General features: G+C 39.5%; 1 protein-coding gene across 5 annotated transcripts in view; it reads left to right on the plus strand.

The window, feature by feature from the left end:
- Positions 1-23229, plus strand: part of GRK3 (G protein-coupled receptor kinase 3) — a 165127-nt gene that overhangs the window by 88178 nt on the left and 53720 nt on the right. For 4 of the 5 annotated variants that reach the window (XM_077160690.1, XM_077160688.1, XM_077160691.1 and 1 more), the window contains exons 3-5: positions 15097-15170; positions 21104-21205; positions 22869-22943. In XM_077160690.1, coding sequence (XP_077016805.1) covers positions 15097-15170; positions 21104-21205; positions 22869-22943 — 251 coding nt within the window. The remainder of the gene's footprint in view (positions 1-15096; positions 15171-21103; positions 21206-22868; positions 22944-23229) is intronic. The other variant, XM_077160692.1, reaches the window with a different exon arrangement.

Here is a 23229-nt window from a genome sequence, read left to right on the forward strand (position 1 = left end):
TTTGTGGCTTCCGCAAAATTCCCAAAACATTCACATTTAATTTTTTATGCTGATCCGCAATATATGAAAACTGTGATGGAGAAAAGTTGCGATGTGGAAGGAAAAACGACTGTGAACAAAGCAAACCAACTAACTGGAGTTGATTATTTGTTTGCAGTTCTTTTTTAGGGTAGATTGACTTATAATAATTTAGACAATTGAATTTTTTTAGCATTTTTTATTGTGAAATATAACTATATACAAAAACAGTAATAACTTCCAAAGTTCATTTTAATAAGTAGTTATAGAACAGATTTCTAAGTTTGATATGGGTTACAGTTTCACAATTTCAGGGTTTTCCTTCTAGCTGGTCCAAGACACTGGAGTCTAAAAAAAAATATCAATATGATGATTCAGCAGTCATACACATTTGCTAAATCCTAACTTCTCTGTTATCACTCATCCTTCTCCTTTGAGCCAGCTTGCGGTCTTTAGAGATATTTGACTTATGCCTATTCTGACTTTTGTCATGGTGAAAAGGGATGTCAACAATATGGGATAGGGCGATGGAACAGGTTGATGTTCTTGGAGCTATTGGCACCTCTGGGTTTCAGGACTTATCTGATCTAGGAGCCATCTGAAGATTTTAGGTTTCTGAAAAGTGAACTCAGCATTATGGCCTCAAGGATTACCCATATTGTCATAGCCTCCAATACCTCATTTTTTCTTACTGCTACATAATAGTCCATTATATGTATGTACCACATTAAGTTGATCCACTTTTCTGTTGATAGGCACTTGAATTGTTTCCATCTTTTGGAACTTGTGAATAATGCTGCTGTGAACATTGGTGTGCAAATGTCTGTTCATGTCACTGGTTTCAGTTCTTCTAGAAATATACCAAGTAGTGGTATTGCCACATTATAGGGCAAATTGATGTTTAGTTTTCTGAGGAATCACTAAACTGTCTTCCACAGTGGCTATACCATTATATATTCCCATCAGCTGTATATCAGTATTCCGATTTCTCCCCATCCTCGCCAACATTTGTAGTTTCCTGTTTAATAGAAGCAGTTTTTATAGGTCTGAGATCTCTCATTGCACTTTTGTTATGTATTTCCCTTATAGTAATGAAGATGAACATCTCTTAATGTGATTTATACCTGTCTGCATTTGCTCTTTAGACAAATGTCTATTCATATCTTTTGCCCATTTTATAATTTTGTTGTTTGTTCTTTTGTTGTTGAATTATATGTTTTTGTTTATCTGTACTGGATATCAAACCCTTATCCAATATGTGGTTTCCAAATATTTTCTCCCATTGAGTTGGCTGTATTTTTTTTCACCTTTTCGATAGCATGCTTTAAGGCAGAGAAGTATTTGATTTTGAGGAGTTCCCGGCTATCTTGTTTTTCTTTTGTTGCTTGTGCTTTGGGTGTAAAGCTTAAGAAGCTACCTCCTATTACTAGTTCTTGAAAATATTTTCCTATATTTTCTTCTAGGAATTTTATAGTACTGCCTCCTACTTTTATGTCTTTAATCCACTTTGAATTAATTTTTATATAAGGTGAAAGGTAGGGGTCCTTTTTCATTCTTTTGCCTATTGATATCCAGTTTTCCCAGGCCCATTTATTGAAAAGGCTATTCTGTCCCCACTCAGTGGATTTGGGGACTTTGTCGAAGATCAGTCGACTTTAGATTTGGTGGTCTATGTCTGCACTATCAATTTGATTCCACTGAGCAGTGTGTCCATCATTGTGCCAGTACCGTGCTGTTTTCACTTCTTTGGCTTAATAAGCTTTAAAATCTGAAAGCATTAGTCCTCCCACTTTGTTCTTCCCTTAAATTTTTTTTTTTTTTGGCTATTTGAGGTCTGTTTCCTTCCAAATAAATTTGATAACTAGCTTTTCCAAGTCTTCAGCGTAGGTTGTTGGAATTTTGATTGGTATTGCATTGAATCTGTAGATCAGTTGGGGTAGAACTGACATCTTAACAACATTTAATCTTCCTGTGCATGAGCAGAGAATGTCTTTGCACCTGTTTGAGCTTCTTTGTTTTCTTTTAGCAGAGTTCTGTAGTTTTCTGTGTACAGGTCCTTTACATCTCTGGTTAAGTTTATTCCTAAATACTTGATTATTTTAGTTGCTATTTTGAAGGGAATTTTTTCCTTAATTGTCTCCTCAGGTCAGTATTTGTGTTTATAAACGTAACTGATTTTTACACATTAATCTTGTTTTCCATCACTTTCCTGAATGTGTTTATTAGCTCAGGTAGCTTTGTCGTAGATTTCTCAGGATTGTCCAAGTATAGGAACATGCCATCTGGAAATAATGAAAATTTTACTGCTTCCTTTCTGATTTGGGTTCATTTTATTTCTTTTTCTGGTTTGATAGCACAATGTTAAATAATAGTGGTGAATAAAGCACAATGTTTTATTCCCGACTTAGGGGGAATCCTTTCAGTCTCTCACCATTAAGTATGATGCCGACTGTGGGTTCTTCATAGATGCCCTTTCTCATATTGAGGAAATTTCCTTTGATTAATCTTTTTAAAGTGTATTTTATCATGAACGGATGCTGAATTTTTGGTTAGGAATAAGGTAAATCAGAATACAGGGTAAAAGATGATTTTGTCTGTATTTTAGAACTTTAGCCTCTGTGGGAGACCAAAGCAAGAGATATTTATTTGGTCCAAAATTAAAATTTTCTGAAGCACACTTTCTAATATAGCCTGTCTGGTCAGTTTTACTTGAAACAACCTAGTTACATGAAACCTAGAAAAGGGAATGAGATCTTATTATTCTGTACAGGTTATGTAATATATGAATACATCCCAGAGTATTTGTGGCAGAAAATAAAAAGCATTTTCAAAGTCTTCTTGTGGGAATGGGGGAAAATATGGAAATATTAAACTTCACCACTGGGGAAGTTCTGATATTCTTTTAGGCATTAAGGACTTCCAATTTAATAAGCCAAGCCCTTGATCTTGAGGCTTGCCCTTATGAAACATTTCTGCAATGGCAAAGCCAGGTCTGCACATAATTATTCCTAAGAGTCAACTGCAGAGAGCCTCTTTTGTGGCTTAGATGTGGCCTCTCTCTTTAAGTCAAGTCTGCAACTAAACTCACTACTCTCCCTCATCATTCCCAGGGTTGGTCACAAATTCTCTCAGTTGATTTTTTGTCTGAAAATGTTTTAATTTCTCCCTACTTTTTTTTTTTTTAACTTTTTTATTAATTAAAAAAAATTAACAAGCAAAACATTAAGATATCATTCCATTCTACATATACAATCAGTAATTCTTAATATCATTGCATAGTTGCATATTCATCATTTCTTAGAACATTTGCATTGATTTAGAAAAAGAAATAAAAAGACACTAGAAAAAGAAATAAAACGATAACAGAGAAAAAAAAAGATTATACATACCATACCCCTTACCCCTCATTTTCATTTACCACTAGCACTTCAAACTAAATTTATTTTAACATTTGTTCCCCCTATTATTTATTTTTATTCCATATGTTCTACTCTTCTGTTGATATAGTAGCTAAAAGGAGCACCAGACACAAGGTTTTCACATTCACAGAGTCTCATTGTGAAAGCTATATCATTGTTCAATCATCATCAAGAAACATGGCTACTGGAATACAGCTCTACATTTTCAGGCAGTTCCCTCCAGCCTCTCCACTACATCTTGAACAACAAGGTGATATCTACTTAATGCATAAGAATAACCTCCAGGATAACCTCTCAACTCTGTTTGGAATCTCTCAGCCATTGACACTTTGTCTCATTTCACTCTTCCCCTTTTGGTTGAGAAGGTTCTCTCAATCCCTTGATGTTAATTCTCAGCTCATTCTAGGGTTTTTCTCTGTCCTTTGATGCTGAGTCTCAGCTCATTCCAGGATCTCTGTCCCACGTTGCCAGGAAGGTCCACACCCCTGGGAGTCATGTCCCACTCAGAGAGGGGGAGGGTGGTGAGACTGCTCGTCATGTTGGTTGGAGAGAGAGGCCACATCTGAGCAACAAAAGAGGCTCTCTTGGGGGTGACTCTTAGACCTAAATTTTAAGTAGACTTGACCTATCCTTTGTGGGATTAAGTTTCATATGAACACACCCCAAGACTGGGGTCTCAGCCTATAGCTTTGGTTGTCCACACTGCTTGTGAGAATATCAAGAATTCAACTTGGGGAAGTTGAATTTCTCCCCACTCTCACCATTCCCCGAAGGGGGCTTGCAAATACTTTTCCAGTCACTGATCAAATCACTCTGGGATTCATAGGGGCATCACTCTGGACAAACCAACAAAATCTCATGTGCTACCTGAGATTCCAAGTACTTAGGACATTCAATCAAACTATCTACATGAGTTATATTAGGAAATACTCTAGTCAAAATATAAATTTTGTAACAAATAAACATTTTTTGCTTTAGTCTCACACGTAAGGTGACATTTTAAAGTATTAATTATCATCTATTTTCAGCACCTTGCAATAATGACATTCCTTTGTTCTTCCTCATGCAAAAACATTTTTAAAATTTGTACATTGTACATTTCACTATTCTTATACACTCTAGGTATTCCTAGATTATACCATCTCAATCTTTACCATCTATCTTTCTTTCTGATTTCATTTATGTCCCCAGCCCTCCTCCCTCTATCATTCTCACATGTAGCTTCATTCAGTGTTTTAACATAATTACATTACAGTTAGGTAGTATTGTGCTGTCCATTTCTGAGTTTTTATATTCAGTCCTGTTGCACAATCTGTATCCCTTCAGCTCCAATTACCCTATATCTTACCCTATTTCTGTCTTCTGATGGTCTCTGTTACCAAGGAAATATTCCAAGTTTATTCACTAATGTCAGTTCATATCAGTGAGACCATACAGTATTTGTCCTTTTGTTTCTGGCTAATCACACTCAGCATAATGTCCTTGAGGTCCATTCATGTTGTTATATACTTCATAACTTTATTCTGTCTTTAGCTGCATAATATTCCATCTTATGTAAATGTCACAGTTGGTTTAGTCAACTGTCTGTTGATGGACATTTTGGCTGTTTCCATCTTTTGGTAATTGTTAATATGCTGCTATAAACATTGGTGTGTAAATGTCCATTTGTGTCCTTGGCCTCGTGTCCTTTGAGTAGAGACAGCATATAGATGGGTCCTGTTTTTTAATCCATTCTGCCGGACTATGTCATTTGATTGGAGAGTTTAATCCATTAACATTCAGTGTTATTACTGCATGGGTAGTACTTTCTTATGCTATTTTGCCTTCTGGATTTTATATGTCATATCTAATTTTCCTTCTTTTTACCTTTACTCATAGTCTTCCTTTCTACACTCTTCTCCACACCTCTCTCTTCTGTCTTCATATCTGTCTCTAGTGTTCCTTTTAGTATTTCTTGCAGAGCTGGTCTCTTGGTCACAAATTCTCTCAGTGATTTTTTGTCTGAAAATGTTTTAATTCCTCCCTCATTTTTGAAGGACAGTTTTGCTGGATATAGGAGTCTTGGTTGGCAGTTTTTCTCTTTTAATAATTTAAGTATATCATCCCACTGTCTTCTCGCCTCCATGGTTTCTGCTGAGAGATCTATGCATAGTCTTATTGGGCTTCCGTTGTATGTGATGGATTGCTTTTCTCTTGCTGCTTTCAAGATCCTCTCTTTCTCTTTGACCTCTGACATTCTGATTATTAAATGTCTTGGAGTATGTCTATTTGGATCTATTCTCTTTGGGGTACTCTGCACTTCTTGGATCTGTAATTTTAAGTCTTTCATAAGAGTTGGGAAATTTTCAGTGATAATTTCCTCCATTAGTTTTTCTCCTCCTTATCCCTTCTCTTCTCCTTCTGGGACACCCACAACACGTATATTCATGCGCTTCATATTGTCTTTCAATTTCCTGAGTCCCTGCTCATATTTTTCCATTTTTTCCCCTATATTTCTTTTTCTTGCTGGATTTCAGATGTTCCGTCCTCCAGTTCAGAAATCCTATGTTCTGTCTCTTGAAATCTACCACTGTAGGTTTCCATTCTTTTTTTCATCTCTTCTACCTTGCCTTTCATTCCCACAAGTTCTGTGATTTGTTTTTTCAGACTTTTGATTTGTTTTTGTTCATTCCTTACCTTCTTTATATCGTCTCTCAATTCATTGATTTGGTTTTTGATGAAATTTTCCATGTCTGTTCATATATTCTGAATTAGTTGTTTCAGCTCCTGTATGTCATTTGAATTGTTGGTTTGTTCCTTTGACTGGGCCATATCTTCAATTTTCCTAGTCTGATTTGTTATTTTTTTGCTGGCATCTAGACATTTAATTACCGTAATTAGTTTATTCTGGAGATTGTTTTCACTTCTTTTACGTAGGGTTTTCTTGCTGGATGAATTTGTTGTCTGTCTGTTCTTTGACATTCAGTTCAGCTTTATCTGGACCTCTAGCTTAAGTTTTGTGTAACAGAGGAGAATTTTTCAGTTCTTGTTTTCTTGTTTCTTGCCCTGCTTGTGTGGTGCTTCCCTCCTCCCCCACCCTTAGGAGGGTCTACTTAGATATTATAGACCCCAGCCAGATTTTCCCAGACCAAACTGGCCTCCTATCAGGAGGAAAGAGTCACCTGTGTCGGTTTTCCCTGAGAGTGAGACCCAGCAGGTTGACAGACTTTCCTGTGAAGTCTCTGGCCTCTGTTTTTCTTATCCTGCCCAGTATGTGGTGCTTATCTGCCTGCAGGTCCCACCAGCATAAGATGATGCGGTACCTTTAACTTTGGTGGACTGTCCAGTTCTGTGGGGGCTAGCAGCTGGTCCAGCTGGTCCAGACTGGGTCACGCCCTGTGTCTGGTCACTGACGTGGCCCCAGGAGCTGTTCTGTACTGTTTCTGGTTATTTAGTAGTTGTTCTGGAGGACGAACTAAAATGCGCACGTTGTTAAGCCGCCATCTTGACCCGGAAGTCCCATATGTATGTCTTTTATAAATAATGGTATGTGTCCCCCCATTATCTCCTCAACTGATCTTCCTAGCCTTTTACTCTTCTCTTCTCCTCCTGGGACTGTTCATGTATTTGTGTGCTTATGTTATCCATCATTTCCCTGAGATCCAATTCCAAATTTTCCATCTTTTAAGCTGTTTGGTCTTTTGTGTGTTCAAATTCAGTTGTCATGTCCTCTAGTTCTATCCTTTCTTTTTTCACCTAAAATCTGCTGTTGTGAGTCTCTAGTATATTTTTACTTTTGTCTACAGTATCTTTCATCTCTGTAAGAGTTGCTGTTTTTTCTATTATTTCAAATTCTTCTTTTTATTCTTCTAGTGCCCTTTTTATATTCTCTTAGTCATTAGCCAACTCATGGAATTTATTTGGGAGATTTGTATGAGCTTCTTTGATTAGTTGTTCCAAATTCTGTGTCTCCTCCTGTGTTTTAATTTGGTCATTTGGCTGGGCCATATCTGCCTGCATTTTCATATTCTTTTTATTTTCTGTTGGCTGCAAGGGATTTGATTATCTTGATACAGCTATTTTAAAAGTTGATCTCCCTCGCTTGTCTGAGATTTTGCATTGAATGCATTTACACTGAATGTCTCCTTTTGCTCTGGTTTGCCAGTGATTCCCTGCCAACCCACGGCCAGACTTCGTGTGGGAGATGCAGCTCTACTTGAAGATCTGTTCAGAGCTAGGCAAATAGGGAGTTTGCCAGATGGTGCTTTCTACGTGTTCCCAGTAGATGGCAGTCTTAGGCCACCTTCTTCCTTTCAGATCCACCTCTCCTGGACTGCAGCAGCTGGCTTGGCAAGATGGAAACCCAGTTCAATTCCATCCAAGGTTGCTGTTCTCCATGTACGTTGAAAACTACCTGCCCTGGTGCTGGGGGTTGAGCAGTGCACCTCGGCATTGAATCTGCTTGTGTGTCCAGTGGGTCTGGTGGTTGCCGGCTCTCGCTTGGAATGAATTTGGGCTGTAAGACTGGGTATTTCAACTGTCCCGCCCTCAGCCAAAGCCTTGCTGTAAGGTGCAGCCTGGCTTGTTTCCTCTGCCATGACTTTCTTCTTGTGCACACCTGAGGGCTCCGGGCCTCTGGGCGGAAAGGAAAGTGGTAGTGGGAACCAACAAGTCTCTTTTGCTGGCCCATTGTCAGACTGGCTCCAGTCTACATTTCCCCACCTCCCAAAAGGAAGGCCTGTCTTACAGGTCGGGGCGTTTACTGTGCACTGACTGGAAGGTCTCTGTGCTCAGCAAACCAGGTCTGTTGGTTTCCGTGTTCCCCACAGGTGCTCCCCGCTGTGGACCTGGGAGGGAAGATCTCCCAAGCTAGCTGCAGAGGCTGGCACCACGCCTTCGGGCTCATGCCTTCCTTTGTGCTGTTGCTTGCCCCAGGTGGAGTCACAGCCAAGCACACGCACCAATTCTCTCCATCCCAGTTTTTCTTCTTTTTTCATCCAGGACCTCCCTGAATAATGTAGATGAATCCTCTCTGATCACTTGCACCCTGGAACAGCTGTCCTGTTAGTTTTTCTGTCACTTCTCTAGTTATCCATGGAGCTGGGGTGAACTCAACCCATCCTATTCTGCCGTCTTCCTGGAAGTCCACAGTTGAATTTGTGTGTGTGTGTGCACGGGCCAGGAATCAGACCTGGGTCTCCCACTTGGCAGGCGAGCACTCTACCACTGCACCACCCGTGTACCCTACCTAACTGAATTTTGATAAATACATCAACCCATGTATCCCCCACCTCTACCAAAATACAGAACATTTTCATCCCCCCAAAATTCCCCTCATGCCCCTTCCCAGTCAGTTTTGTTCTGCCAGAGGCAAACATTTTTTTAAGCCATAGAGTAGTTCTGCCTGCTGCAGGACTTCTTGTGTAGAATTATACAGTATAAACTCCTTTGTGTTTAAGCATTCTTTTGGCCAGCAAAATGTCAGTCTTTACTTATGTTGCTGGACATATTAGTAGTTTGTTTTGTTTTATTGCTGAGTAATATTCCATTGCATTAAAATACCACAGTTTATTTATAAATTCTGTTGTTGGACTTTGGATTGCTTCAAATAAGTTATGAGTAGTGCTGCTGTGAACATTTGTGTGCACATCTCTTTGGAGATCTTTATTTTCATTTTTCTTGGATAAATACCTAGTAGAGAATTGCTGGGTTATATGTTAAGTGTATGTCTAACTGGATAAGACATTTCCAGACTGTTTTCCAAATCGATTGTATGATTGAGCATCCACCTCAGCAATGTATGAGGGTTCTGGTTGTCCCCCATCCTTGCCAGCATTTGGTGTTGTCAGTCTTTTTTATTTCAGCCTTTCTAGTGATTGTAAAGCGTCATCTCAGACTGGTTCAGTTTGCCTTTACATGATGACTAATTATGTTGAGCCCTTTTCATGTGCTTATTGGCTATTCATATCTCTTCCTTTGGGAGGGCTTCAAATCTGTTGCCTATTTTTTTTTTTTTTTTTTTTTTAAAGAGAGAGGGAGGAAGGGAAGGAAAGACAGAGAGAAGGAAGGAAGGATGGAAGGAAGGAAGGGAGGAAGAAAGGGAAACATCTTTTAAACATTTTCTTGTTTTATTGTATTTTGTTTGTTTGTTTGTTTTTTACATGGGCTGGGGCGGGGAATCGAACCGAGGTCCTCCGGCATGGCAGGCAAGCACTTTGCCCGCTGAGCCACCGCGGCCCGCCCTGTTGCCTATTTTTTATTGGGTCATTTTTTCTTTTTGAAATGAATATTTTTGTAATGTGCATGTAAACTGGATAAAAAACCTTTTTCAGATATGAGTTTTGTAATATTTTCTCCCAGTCTGTGGTTACTTTATTTTCTTAACAATGCTTAACAAGCACAAGTTTTAAATATTGATGAGATCTAATTTATCATTTTTTTCCTGTACCTGCCTAATAAATTTGCCTAAATACTTTCTTTGAAGATATTCTGTATGTTTCCTACAAGCTTTATGATTTTAGTTTTTACATTTATTTCTATGATCAGTCTTAATTTAATTCTTTGGAAGTTTTGAAGTAAAGGTTACCTTTTTTCTCTCTCTTTTTTTGCATATCAGTTTTTCCAGCACCATTTTTTGGGAAGTCTTCCTTTCTCCATTGAACTGCTTTGATGCCTTTTTTTTTTTTTTTTGCATGGGCAGGCACTGGGAATTGAACCTGGGTCTCGGACATGGCAGGCGAGAATGGCAGGCCACTGAGCCACTGTCACATTGCCCTTTGATGCCTCTCTTGAAAATCAGTTGACCCTGAGAGTGTGACTCTAGTTCTGGACCCTCTGTTCTCTTTCATGGATTTAGTTTTATTCTAATATCTCACCGTCTTGATTACTGTGTTTGTAATTCTTGAAATCAAGTCCTGTAAGTCCTTGGACATTTTTCTCCTTTCTCAAGATGTTTTGGGTATTCTAGGTCTTTTGAATTTCCATTTAAATTTTGTAATCAGCTTGTCTGTTTCTCTAAAAAAGCCTAGTGGATTGATTGGAATTGCTTTGGATGTGCAGATTCATTTGGGGAGAATTAAGATCTTAATGCTAAGTCTTTCAATCCACATAATGACTATATCTTTTCATTTATTTAGATCTTCTTTAATTTTTGTTAGTAATGTTTTATAGTTTTCAGCATAGTGGTTCCTTCTATCTTTTATTTATTTATTTTTAAAAATTGCTTGTTTTTTAATGCTGTTGCAAATGGGTTTACTTTTTAAAATTCTGTTTTCAAATTGTGTGCTGTTAAAATATAGAAATTAAATTGATTCTTGTCTATTGACCTCCTATCGTGTGGCTTTGCTAAATTCACTCATGTTCTAGAAATTGATTTGTAGGTCGGTTTTGCTGTGTAGAAAACCAAGTTGTCTCTGAGTAACATCAGTTTTAACTTTTCCTTTCCAGTTTGTATGACCTTTATTTCCTTTACTTGTTTTATTGTACTGGCTAAGATCTTTAATACAGTATTGAGTAGATGTGCTAAGAGGGCATGTTCTAGCCTTCCCTCATCTGGCATGTTCTGTTCTTTGTTTATCTCACAAATCCTTCCTCAGAGAGATCTTACTGCTCATTCTCTCAAGTATACCTTCCTGTTTTATCATCTATCCCATCATCATATTTAATTTCCTTATATAACATTTACCATTAATTCTGTGCTATCTCTTATATCAAAGCGTGAGTCCCGTGATGGGAAAACTGACTTCACCATCGCATCTCCAATGCACAGCACACCAGCTCTTAGTAGCTCGCAGGAAATGTCTAATAGAATCAGGCAATATTGGTAGGAGCTTTTTGCAGTTTTGCAGTCTATCCTCCTTCCCAGGATTGGCATCTCTTTGGAAAATCCTAGAACAAGTATTATTTCTTGCAAGATGTTTTTTTATTCGTATTTCTCTTTACCCCTTTTTAAATTTTAGGAGGCAAAATTTTAAAATTTCTCAGAGAAAACCACTCATCTGATACTTGCAAAAGCTCTCAACTCGTTGTTTTACAAAAAGCAACACAATTTTTTTGTACTAATATTTGCAAAATATTGTGGTGGTATATTGTTTACCTTTCCTTGATGTTATATACTCTAAAAAGTTAATCAGCATTCAGGCAATTTACAGTGGTTCAAATAGAGAAATAAGAGTGAATACATCCCACAGTTATCTGATAGGCACGTGTTGGGTCGCTATTTTTTATTCTTTAAAATCTCAGGAAACTGCACTGATGAAGTGAACATGTAAGGCAGATTATTGCCTTTTTTTTTTCCTTTAGTTTTTGTTCTAATGCAAGTAATGCTTCATTTGCTTTTTATGTAATTTAAGCCTGATGAAGGTCAATTGCTTTCAAACTGGAACACGGTGATCTAGAATTTATCCGAAAGGCAAAATATCTTTCTTCTTGTTGTTCTATTTTAACAACAGTGTGAGAGAAAGTAAAGCTTCAGTTTATGGACGGACATGAAGAAGCTACTGTTTTTTATGTGGTATGTTGAAATATTCCTTGGTTCATCCTGCGTTTTGTCAATGGGGATTGCACTTTAGAAGTAGGTAAAAACATTCTAAATTGAAAGTTCATTCATTCAACTCCCTCCTTCCCTTCCTCCTTTTCTTCACTCCCTTCTCTCTCTCTCTGTCACTGTTACTGTACTGGTTGCTGCAGATATGTATGTACAAGATAAGATGGATGTGGTCGGTCCATATGCAGCTTGTATTATAGTGTGGGAGGCAGACGACAAAGAAGTAAACAAACATGGTTGTCGTGAGAGCTGTAAAAAAAAGTGCATGGGACAGAAGAGAAGGAGGGGGAAAGAAACAGAAAGAGAGGGAGAATGAATGAGAGTCAGAAGATCTTTCTAAGGAGAAGGGTATTTGAGCTGAGCTCGGAAAGCCCAGAAAATTCAAGGAAAGAGTGTTCCAAGAAGTGAGGGTAGCAGTGAGGAGTCCTGAGGGATTGAGGCTGGTGGTAGAGGGACTGAAATGCGTGCCTCTCACTTGGCCTAAGAGAAGTGAACTTGGGAGTAGGACGAGATGAGGCTGGAAAGGAAAGTAGGGACCATGTTGCAGAGGGCCTGATAGAGGTGGTGCCGTGTTTCAGTTTGATTCCAAGTGGAGTTGGAAAACCATTGGGCCTTGTGATACTGTATAAAATATAATATTTTTATAAATGTTGTTCCCAGACAGAGGCCGTGGATTCTTTTGCCCGACATGCTCAATAACCAATTCCTGAGACACCGGGCTTTCAAAGAGAGAAAGAGTGTAGTGCAAGGCATGTAGTAGGAGAGCAGATGGCCTAAGGGTCCAAAATCTTTGGCATTCAAGGTTTTTAAGGATTTTAGCAAGGGGAGAGGAGGTAATTTCGGAGAGCAAGTTCAAAGCAGAAAAGGAGACAAACAGCGTTATAATCATTTCAATAGTAGAACGTAAGTTAAAAGGAGGGAGGCAGAGCCTTCACTTCAGCACTGAAGTTGTGAGGACGGGAGACAAGTTATCTTTAAATAAAGCAGAGTCTAGCTGCAGCTAGAAATTCTTCATCAGCTTTAAGGCCTTTGCCCTACGAGAAAATGACCAGATAAAGGGAAAACAGCTCTTGAAGGCGCAGAGGCACAAGATAAGGACTTCCACAGTCATTTGAGATGTCAGGGCAGCTGAATTATAGCTGAGGGATTTCAGGTATTCCTTTCTGTCTACTGCAGTATCTGAGAAAGCAAAAAGGAATATAATTCAGTCATCAAAATCATCCCTTAAATCCTAATTTCTCCATTGCAATATGAACAAAATACCGTAGTTGAAATTCTCAGGTTAGTTTTCTCTTCCAAAAAAAGAAAAAGAAATAAATGCATGAAGCAAAAACTGTCAAAATTGGAAGGAAATTAACCAATTCACAATTAGAATAGCAAGTTTCGACACTCTGTCAGTAATGGAGAGTAATAAGCAGATCATCAGGAATGCTCTAGAAGGCTTGATCAACCAGCTTGACTTAATTGCCCTTTTTTTACACTGAAACACTCCACACTACAAAAGTTGTTTATACTTTTTTTTTCAAGTATCCACGAAACATTCACCCCAGTATCACCCAGAGAGAGCAACTTTGAGCCAAATACAAGTCTCAATAAATTTAAAAGCATTGAAACCACACTGAGTATATTATATTCTCTAACCCACAACAGAGTTAAATATAAATCAATATCTAGTAAACTACCTGGGAAAGACCCCGAATATTTGGAAATTAAATGCCACCCCTCTCAGTGACCCATGGGTCAAAGAAAAAATGATGAGAAAAATAAAAATGTATTTTCAAATGACTGAAAATTAAAAGACCACTATTACTCTTATTTAAAATAAAAATACTCATCTGTACAAAGCTACAGCTTTGCGTCCTCATCTCTTCCTGTTTGTCCACGGCTTGAATTGTCCCTTCCTTCGAGCAGCCGCAGCCCTGATGTTGCTCAGTCACACGCTTGGCTGCTTGGACTGTGCGTGGCTCTGGGGAAGCTGGCCTGGCCCGTTCGATGCTTAGGAGACCCGGTCATTTTCCTTCAGTTCAGTGAAAGAACACTGACATTCTCAGAGGTCATGTTCCTGGAGGTGTGAAGGGGAATATACGGAATTGCCACAGACAAGTTCATATGATGTGCTCCTTGACACTGACACTAAATTCAATCTTGTCAGTGCTGCTTCCTGTCCATCTCCCCAGGTGAACTCTGGTCCGTCCCCTCCCACCATTTCAGACATTCTGTGAGTCTTTCTTCAGTCCCGTTCTAAGACTTTTTATTTGAACACTCCTTAACTTGTTTCAGCGTTTGGGGTTGTGTGATCTTTGAGTATCTCTGACCTCAGTCGTTGTCAGTTTGTCCACTTCAACCTCACTCATTCATCTCGGCTTAGCTGTGTGTGCGGCAGTGTGCTAGGCACGTGGTTTGGAAATGGGTGGGAGACTTTTAAATCAGATTGGAGTGTGGTGAATGCTTTGATAGGGGCGTGCCCGAGCCTGTGACCTCGCATTCGTTCAGCATGCATTTCCTGACCACCTGCTGTCTGCTGGACATGTAGTGCAGTCTCACTGGAGAAGACGTCAGAGCAGAGGTCTCTTCTGAGTCCACTTTTGAAGCTGGGAAATGAGCCTTCTAGGTGTAAGAAGCTGATTGTTTAAAGGTGAAGAATGGAGCTGTGAAGGAGCAAAGGTTGCCCTTGGAAGAGGCAGTCTGCCCTGGCATCATGGTGGGAATTGAGGGTGGTGAGTGCATGGAGAAAGGAAAGGTTAGAAAGGTTGTGAAAGTTCACCTGCCTTTATAGGGGGCTTAGTCCAGCTTCGATAGGCATAGCATTTATTAGCTCCATGGGGACTGTTACCAACAGTCCGTACTGCCTAGATCCTTTATTTCTTCAGCTGCTATTCTGCTCACTATAGTGGCATTTTTAAACAGTGGGGGTGGGAAGGGCATGGGTAGAGAAGCAAGGAACCAAGTGTGTAACGTCCTTCTACCTGGAGTTATTTCCTTCCAGGGTACAATCAGCCTCTTGAAATCTTTTGTTACTATTTTTTGAAGTAGGGGAGGAAGAGAAGAGGTAAAAACAAATCACTTTGAAAACACCCTGTGGGGTTAAATTTCAATTTATTGTCCACCCTGAAATGTTTTATTCTTTTCCTTTAGGTTTCTTGCTATTTAAAGATTTTTGTTTGAATGAAATTAATGAAGCTGTACCTCAGGTGAAGTTTTATGAAGAGGTAAGAAGTAACTGCTTTACTAATGGTTTTATTTCAAAAATGCATTTCAGTTGTACATTGGAAAATACAAAGACTGCTAATACCATTTTGAAAATATTTAGAAATCCATTAAAAGTAATTAGTAGTAAAGATATGTGAATTTTTAGGGATGTTGAAAGCATCTATAGAAAATGAAAAAATTATATTCTTATATAGGAGAGATGTGAAGTAATGAAGAATAGTTGGAGTAAAATTCCAGAGAGGGGAGAATCATTCAGAGTTATACTGAGGATTACCAGCCATTTTACTTTCCATGGATGCTTGCTGAGTCTGGACAACATGCGCTGAGCCACAGGGCTGTTGCAGAATGAACGAAAAATTAGCAAAGATGTTAGTGTGACACAGGACTGGAGTGACAAATGGGACTTAGAGCTTAAACATACAGATGGTTTTCCCACAGACATTTGGTGAATTCTGAGTTTGGAGGTAGCTAAAAAGATAGGCCAAAAATTTCTGGAAGACACGCTGAAATCTCCCACAGCCTGACATAGGAATCAGACCTGCTTGGGGTGGGAGTCTGAAAACAGAACAGGCAAAAGATGCAAGTGCTGAAGGGAGTGGCTGATTGGCACCAAAGATCTACAGCAACTTTTCATGTGAGGCAACTACTGATTCTAGGTGGAGCTGAAAAATGAGAATTGAGACTTGGCCCTTGCTTCTGGGAGACAAAAAAAAAAGTGCCAGAAGAGATTTCTGGGGCTAGGGCTAAAAAATAGAGTGAAGGAACCTCCAAATACATGGACAGTCTCCCTTTCTAGATACATGCCAAATTTGGAAGCTGAGTGGGCCAGCAAGCTGAAGACCTCAGCTGAATAGCTCTAAGGGCAGTATTTGAACATCTTTGATTAGTTGCTCTAAATTCTGCATCTCTTGTGACTTTTTCAGTTATTCTTTGGCTTGGCCATATCTTCTTGTTTTTCAGTATGTCTTATAATTTTTTGCTGGGATCTGGGCATCTGATTATCTTGATGAAATTATTCTGAAGGTCAGTTTCCCTCTCTTTTCTCAGATTTTGTTGTTGGTTGGGTTCATGTTAATGTTCTTCTTTGGTACTCGGTTTGTAAGTATTTCCTAACCAAATACAACCAGGGTCCCACACGTGGGTGCAGAACAGTTCCAAAGGGCCCTGGGGAGAGTCAGGAAAGCAGCTTCCCAAGACTGTGCTTTCCAACCCTGCCCAGCAGGTGGTGCTCTTCAGAATCTATTCCCTACATCCCTGCAAAGTTATGTTATTTTTTAGCCCTCTCTCACCTCTGTTTCTGAGGTGGGTGAAATAATAGCACTGTAGGCACTGTGGGCACCTGTCCAGGAAGGGCCTAAGCTGTGGAACCTGGAGGATCAATTTTGCTGGCCAATGTTGGATCAGAACTCTGCGACATCCCCCTGTGTCCAGGGTGAGAGGGCTTCCCTGACTCTCCCCATCTACAGCTGTCCACTGGGCAGGATCCAGGCTGACTGGAAGCTGCTGGCCTTGAGGGAGGGGGACAGGCGCTGGGAACCATGGCTGACTGTGCCACTCACCGTAGTGCTCAGTCTATGGGAACAGTGGCCCTATAGGCACCATGTGCCCGTGTCCAAGAAGAGCCAAGGCTGTGGGACCCCGAGGTCCAGTTTTACTGACCAGCAGTTGGATCAGCGCTGTACCTCATCCCACTGCCTTTCCTGGAGTGGGAAGGTTGGGGTGGGGCTTTCCCGTCTCCCCCTGTCTGGAACAACTAGCCGAGCACAATCTGTACTGACTAGATGCTGCTGGCCTCAAGGTTGGGGAGTGAGTGCCAGGAGCCTCGGCCGAGTGAGTCCCTCTCTGCTGGTTCTCCATCTGTGGCGTCAGTGGCTCTGTGAGTGCCACAGCTGCCTTCTGGAAAGGGCCGAGGCTGTGGGACCTAGAGGTACAGTTTTGCCGGCAAACAGCTGGATCAGAACTGTGCTGCGTCCCCCTATTCCCGGGTGAGAACTGGACCAGGAGATGCTGGCTTCAGGGGTGGGGCATGGGTACTGGGCACTGCGGCCAGGTTGAGTCATGCACCCCACTTTCTCTGTTGCGGTTTCTCCCCCACATTTTCTCCATTTGTCAACTACCTCTTCGTTGTGTGTTGTACGGTCCTCCCCTGGTCTCCCGAGCCCCATAACAGCTGTTTTAGGTAGTTTCTGCCTGTTCTCTAGGTGGAGTGGGTTCTGCCTCTCCTTATTCCACCATCTTCCCGGAAGTCCATTATTTCTTAAAATATTTTTTTCTGTCTTAATCTCTCTTTTCTTTTAGGACTCCAATTTTATGTATGTTTGAAATTTTTTGGTATTGATTCTTGATACTCTTTTCAATTCTTTCTCCAATCTTCTTGGTTTCTGCTATTCAGACTGGGCAATTTCTATGAACCTATTTTCAAATTCATTGACACATTTGTCATCCCTATCCTGCTATTATGTTTGTCCATTGAATTTTTTTGTTGCAGATTTTATATATTTCAGTTCTTAAATTTCCATTTGGTTCTTTTTCTATTTTTTACATGGGCAGGCACTGGGAATCAAATATTTGGTTCTTTTTTTAGTCATTTTTTTAAGTTATAATAGCTGCTTAGAATCCTTGTCAGATCATTTCAATATCTGATTTATCTTGGGTTGATTGTTCTTTGTTGATCATCTTTTCTCTTGAACATGCATCACACTTTCCTGTTTCTTCATATGTAGAATATTTTTAGATTGTATCCTGAACATTGTGCTTTTTATATTGTGGATTCTTTGAATTCTGTTATGCTCCTCCAAAGGATATTGTTCTTTTTGCCCTTTCCCAGTGTCAATGTACTTTTGGCTACTCTTCAATCCTTTGTGTAGTTGTATTTTATATGTGGTCCAGAGTTTATAGTTGTTATCTCAGGAAGGTTGTTCTTTTAGCAGTTAGTTGGCTATTAACAGAAGCAGAGTCTGGGGTTTTAAAAAATGTATTTTCAAGGAAAAGCACATTGTTTGCTGATGAATTGGATGTAAGGGGTGATGGCGGCAGGGGTGTGAATCAATGATGATTATTCATTTTTTTTCTTCAGTAGCTTGGAGGATGGTTTTATCTGTTTTGTGATAAAGAAAACTAGGAAAGGAGAATGTTTTGGGAGTAGAGAGGAGATGGAGGTCCAGGGTTTTCTGTAGATATGTTCCATCTGAGACGCTCTTTAGATATTCAACTGGAAATGTCCAATCGGTAGTTGCATATTTAGAATCTGGGGCTCAGGGAAAGAAATGAGTCCTAGAGATACAGATTTCACCCTTAGAATATAATTGTTATTTGAAACCATGGGACTGCATAGCTTTACGTGAGGAAATATAGTGATAAAGAAGAGCTTTGATGCCCCGCTTGGAGACACTTCAGGATTTAGCAATCAAGCAGAGGCGGAAGAACTACCCGAGGACTAGGAGAAAGAGGAGCCCCTGTGGAAATCCTGTTGGAGAGAGATCACGAAAGTCAGGGAAAGAAAGGTTCAAAGAAGAGTGGAATGGCCCACCGAGCTGAGTACTGGTGAGAAGTCATGAAGCTAAGGACAGAAAAAGACACCCTTGGATTGGGCAAGGCGGAAGCCGCTGTTGACCTTACCAGATCATTTCAGTGGGACAGTACAGGAGAAATTGTGAGCTGGGAGAACAGAGATGGTGACAATTGTGGACCCAAAGTGCTTGCTCTTAGAATTCAGGTCACTGAGTCTGCATGTTCACCTATAAGCTTTGTGTTCACCGAAGTGGAAAGAAACGTCACAATCAGTGATTGTTTATTATTGATGGAGATGCTTCTCTCCTGCTGTTGCGAAGGTGTTTCACCTCGAACTTAGACCTCTGCCCGCTCGGGTTACCTGGACACCTACCTGCCAGAATCAGAGGCACATTGTTGCTATGCATATGCTGTGATAAGGCCATTCTGTTTATAGCTAATTGATAGCTGACTTCATATTCTTTAATAAGTAATCTTACTGATAATAAAAAATGAATTATTAATTGCAGCTATAAATTCTCTAGGCTCTTATTTTGCTTACTAAGAGTTATTTATTCCGTTGTTCAGGTCAGGGTTTATAAACTTCACAGCTGTAAGTAAAAGTGGTGTGGTGTTTCAGAGTATAATTTGCTAAAGAGTCTAGAATTTCCTGTATAATAGATTCTGACAGTTCGTGGAAACTTCTGTAGGATCAACATTTGAGGTGTCAACTTGTTTTCTCTACTATGATGGTTATAGGCCCCCCGAAATAGACCTATGCTTCATTACATTTGTTTTCAAGGGCAGTGCTTTCATGAAGACTTATTATTATTGCTTGAGGACGTTCATATGCAGAGGCAGAAACACTTGCCTTTGGTCTGTTAGCAGTCTACTGGTTTTAGCCTGGTATCTGGGCATTAACCTTTTAACTGCCTAAAACAAAACACAACAAAAGAAATCCACAAAGCCAAAAATCCTTTGTGCATTTTGCTGACTACTTTGGACGTTGGCATCAAGCTTCTGTCATCAGGCAGCTGCTGTATCTAGCTCCAGTACGTTATCTGACCTCTTCAGGCTTGTTCTCCTCAATTAACTTAGGGTGTTTAAGCACAGCCCTTTGGCTGTGCCACAACTGCTCACTGCATCTTCATTAAAATGGTGTGTCCCTCTTGGGTTAGGTTGGGTTGGGCTTTCCCAATTAGCGTGCCTGCCTTTTTGTCAGGTTTTGTTGTCTCTTCCAAGAATGGTTCCTTCCAGGCCCTGATAGAGCACAGAGAAACTGACTATCTTTCAGAGCAGCTGAGGTGATGCCGGCAGTTTCTCCTGTGTGAGCTGACTAGCCTCCATGTACAAGTTCAGCATCTCTCTCTTTCTCTCTCACAAACACACCCCTCCCACTATGACGTTATTTCTATTAAGAATTTTATAGGATCGATTGGTTTTGATTTCAGAACTGTCAAATCTAGACTATAAAGTGACACTCTATCTTTTATTTCTATCAGTTTATCCTTTCTTCCATAGCAGTGGTTACCCCTGTGTTCAGAATGCTGAACATAAGTGGCTATGTATGGGAAACATTTGTTTTTGCAGAAATAAGCCCTGCATTTTAGTCATTCATTGTATTGAAGATCTTTGCTGCAGTCCTACTACTAGCTCCATATTTCATTTGTGTTTTTCTTCCTTGCCCTTTAGATTGAAGGTATTTCTATAAATAAACGGAAATAATTCTCTGATCCAGGCCCTTCTGTTATCAAGTTATAGAGCATGTGGCTCATTCCTACACACGGCAAATATTTCTAAAGCACATTTTATTATTTGGCCTTTGTTAACCCCAGTCCTTCCCTCAGTGTGGCACAATGAATGCTATTTAAAGCAAGCTTTCTTTTAATATTTGTATAGAGTAGATCAGGTTCTAACTTGAAAAACCAGTGCTCTTATCTATGGGTTAATTTCTTGCCAAAGTATTTATTTGCTGTAGAAGATTTTTTTTTAAAGTCTCTTTGCAGGAATCCTGACAGTATTTTTTTGGTTTTCATCTGCTAGTTTTAAAACAATGTAGTTGATTAAGACCAATCCCCATCGGAATTCTTAGAACTGAATTACAGCCAAATTTAAATTATTTTTGCTTTGGAGAGAAAATTGGCAAGGAAGAATAGTCCGTAGCTCAAATGCTATAAGGTAATTGTGGCCACGGTACTATGTTTCCTAATATTGTGTTTCTACATTTAAGTGGTGAAATTTATCACAGAAAAAAAAATCCATCTTTACGTTTTTCTTTGAATTGAAATTTTTCCAACTTCATCATTACGACATTAGAAGTTGCTGTTTCCTGTGGTATACTTTATCATGTGTGGGGACGGTTCCTGCCTGGACTAGTAATGCTTTTTAATAAAGTAGGTTTGGAAGTACATCTGCCTGACCATGGCAACTTTTTAAAATGTAGATAAAAGAATATGAAAAGCTTGACAACGATGAAGACCGCCTTTGTAGGAGCCGACAAATCTATGACACCTACATCATGAAGGAGCTCCTGTCTTGTTCACATGTGAGTGTTTCCGTGTGTTCTGTTTCGCTTTAGCACTGGTAAGTGTGAGGTGGAAGGAGTTGTTTCCAGAATGAAAGTAAAAGGCTACAGGGGTGTTAAAAAAATTAGAATGACTTATCCAACGTGGAATCCGTTTCTTTCTGTTTGATCTTTTGTTTTCTGATAACCCTACCACAATATCTGTCGCTTCATACTCTTCACATAAAACTGGTACTTTCACTACAAAAACTGATTAAATAAAATAGCTAATTTGAACCACTTGAAGAAAAAGTTGGTCTCAATTATATACTTGTTTTTAAAGGAAATCAAGGTTTATTTTCATTAATATCTCTATATATACTTAAACAATTCAGCTAATCAGTTTGCTAAATATAAATCTTAATTTTTTTTTGCTTGATAGGATTGTAATTATTTTGTTGATTTTGTTAATAGTTAACTTTGACGCTGAAATAATTTTTTCCCTATGAATCAGATAAACAACCCAGTTTCTTCAGTAGGACAAACTAGGTTCCTAGGAAATTATTCCGCCAGGAGTGAGTGGAAAAATTGAGTAATGAAAATTTCCCATATAATATCTCTGCATTAGGACCATTTTCCAAAGGAGTGGTCTAAGAAGTCATGAACTGTGCTGTCCGGTGCAATCACTACTTGTCACAGGCGGCTATTTAAATTTAAATTCATTAAAAGCAAATGGAATTAAACATACAATTCCCCAGTTCCTCCTCAGCCACATCTCAGGTGCTCAGTAGCCTCATGTGGCTGGTGGCCCTTGAATTGGGATGGGACAGACACAGCACATTTCTGTTACCTCAGAGAGTTTGATTGGACAGCTGCAGTCATGACCCAATAAATTTTAGTGCTTTAGTAAACTGAGAGTTCCAGGATTGGAAGAAGCCATTTGTTGTGGCTTGTGAGCATCACCCTGCTTTATGTCCACGTTCAAGTATGCACTGCCTTTATTGTGTTGTTGACGATTCTTACTGACATTAGAACAACTGTGACTAAAGAGAAATCCCGTAGCATACATACAGCTTTGCTGTTCTTTGGACCCACTTAACCTGTGGCAAGAATCTCCAGCGTAGAGCTCATCACCAGTGCGCTTGGCATGGCCGCCGTGCTGATTGTGACTGAGCCCCTTGGGGAATGCCAGGTGCTTGACGGGAAAGCGTCATGTAGCTCAGCAACCTCTAGAAGGTTTTTGCGGTATGATGTCTGATTAAAGAAGACATGGTCTAAAGTTTTGTGGGAGGGTACAGTTTGTAGTTTTTGCCAGTGGAAGCTCCATTCTTCTTTTAGAAAAAATTCCACTCTGTGCTGGTTACAGCAGTACTTTCCCTAACTTAGAGCCCTTATCACTTTATAACTCTCAGTGGCTAGGCTTAGCAATCCTGGCCTTTAATTCTCAAGTATAAGAATATTTCATGAATTTATTTTCTCACAGATCGTAGAAACTTTAACTTGTTATCTTAGAACACTGGAAGCTTGCCTGGACGTATTGAACAGATTTTTAAAAGAATTCGTGTTAATATAATTACCACAGATTACTGTTTGGTAACTGTTGTGTTAGGCTGCCTGTTTTGAATATGGCGCAACATACAGAGGTCTGTTAAGTTTTGTTGTTATTTTTTGTGGGAAAAAAATTATTGTTTTTAATTTTTAAAAGCCGTTCTCAAAGCAAGCTGTAGAACATGTCCAGAGTCATCTCGCCAAGAAGCAAGTGCCCCTGACTCTTTTTCAGGTAAGACAAAACTATTTCAAGGTAAATAGATCTAATTTGCTTGATGGTCAGACTTGAAGATATGCTTTTTAGATATGTAGCTGTGCATTGATTTATGAGACTGTATACCAGAAGTTTTTTGGGAACAATTGAACTTTAATATCGCTTTTCTTGTCATTGAAATGTGATCTTTGACCAATCCCTAGTAAAAGTTTTCCTGAAAAAGTTGCTAGAACTCTCTTAGTACCATTGTTTTCTGTGACTCAGCCAACCTGTGACATGAAGAGAAGAGGTTTCCCCGTTTGCA

Source organism: Tamandua tetradactyla, chromosome 5, assembly GCF_023851605.1.
Source record: "Tamandua tetradactyla isolate mTamTet1 chromosome 5, mTamTet1.pri, whole genome shotgun sequence".
NCBI classification, from domain to species: domain Eukaryota; kingdom Metazoa; phylum Chordata; class Mammalia; order Pilosa; family Myrmecophagidae; genus Tamandua; species Tamandua tetradactyla.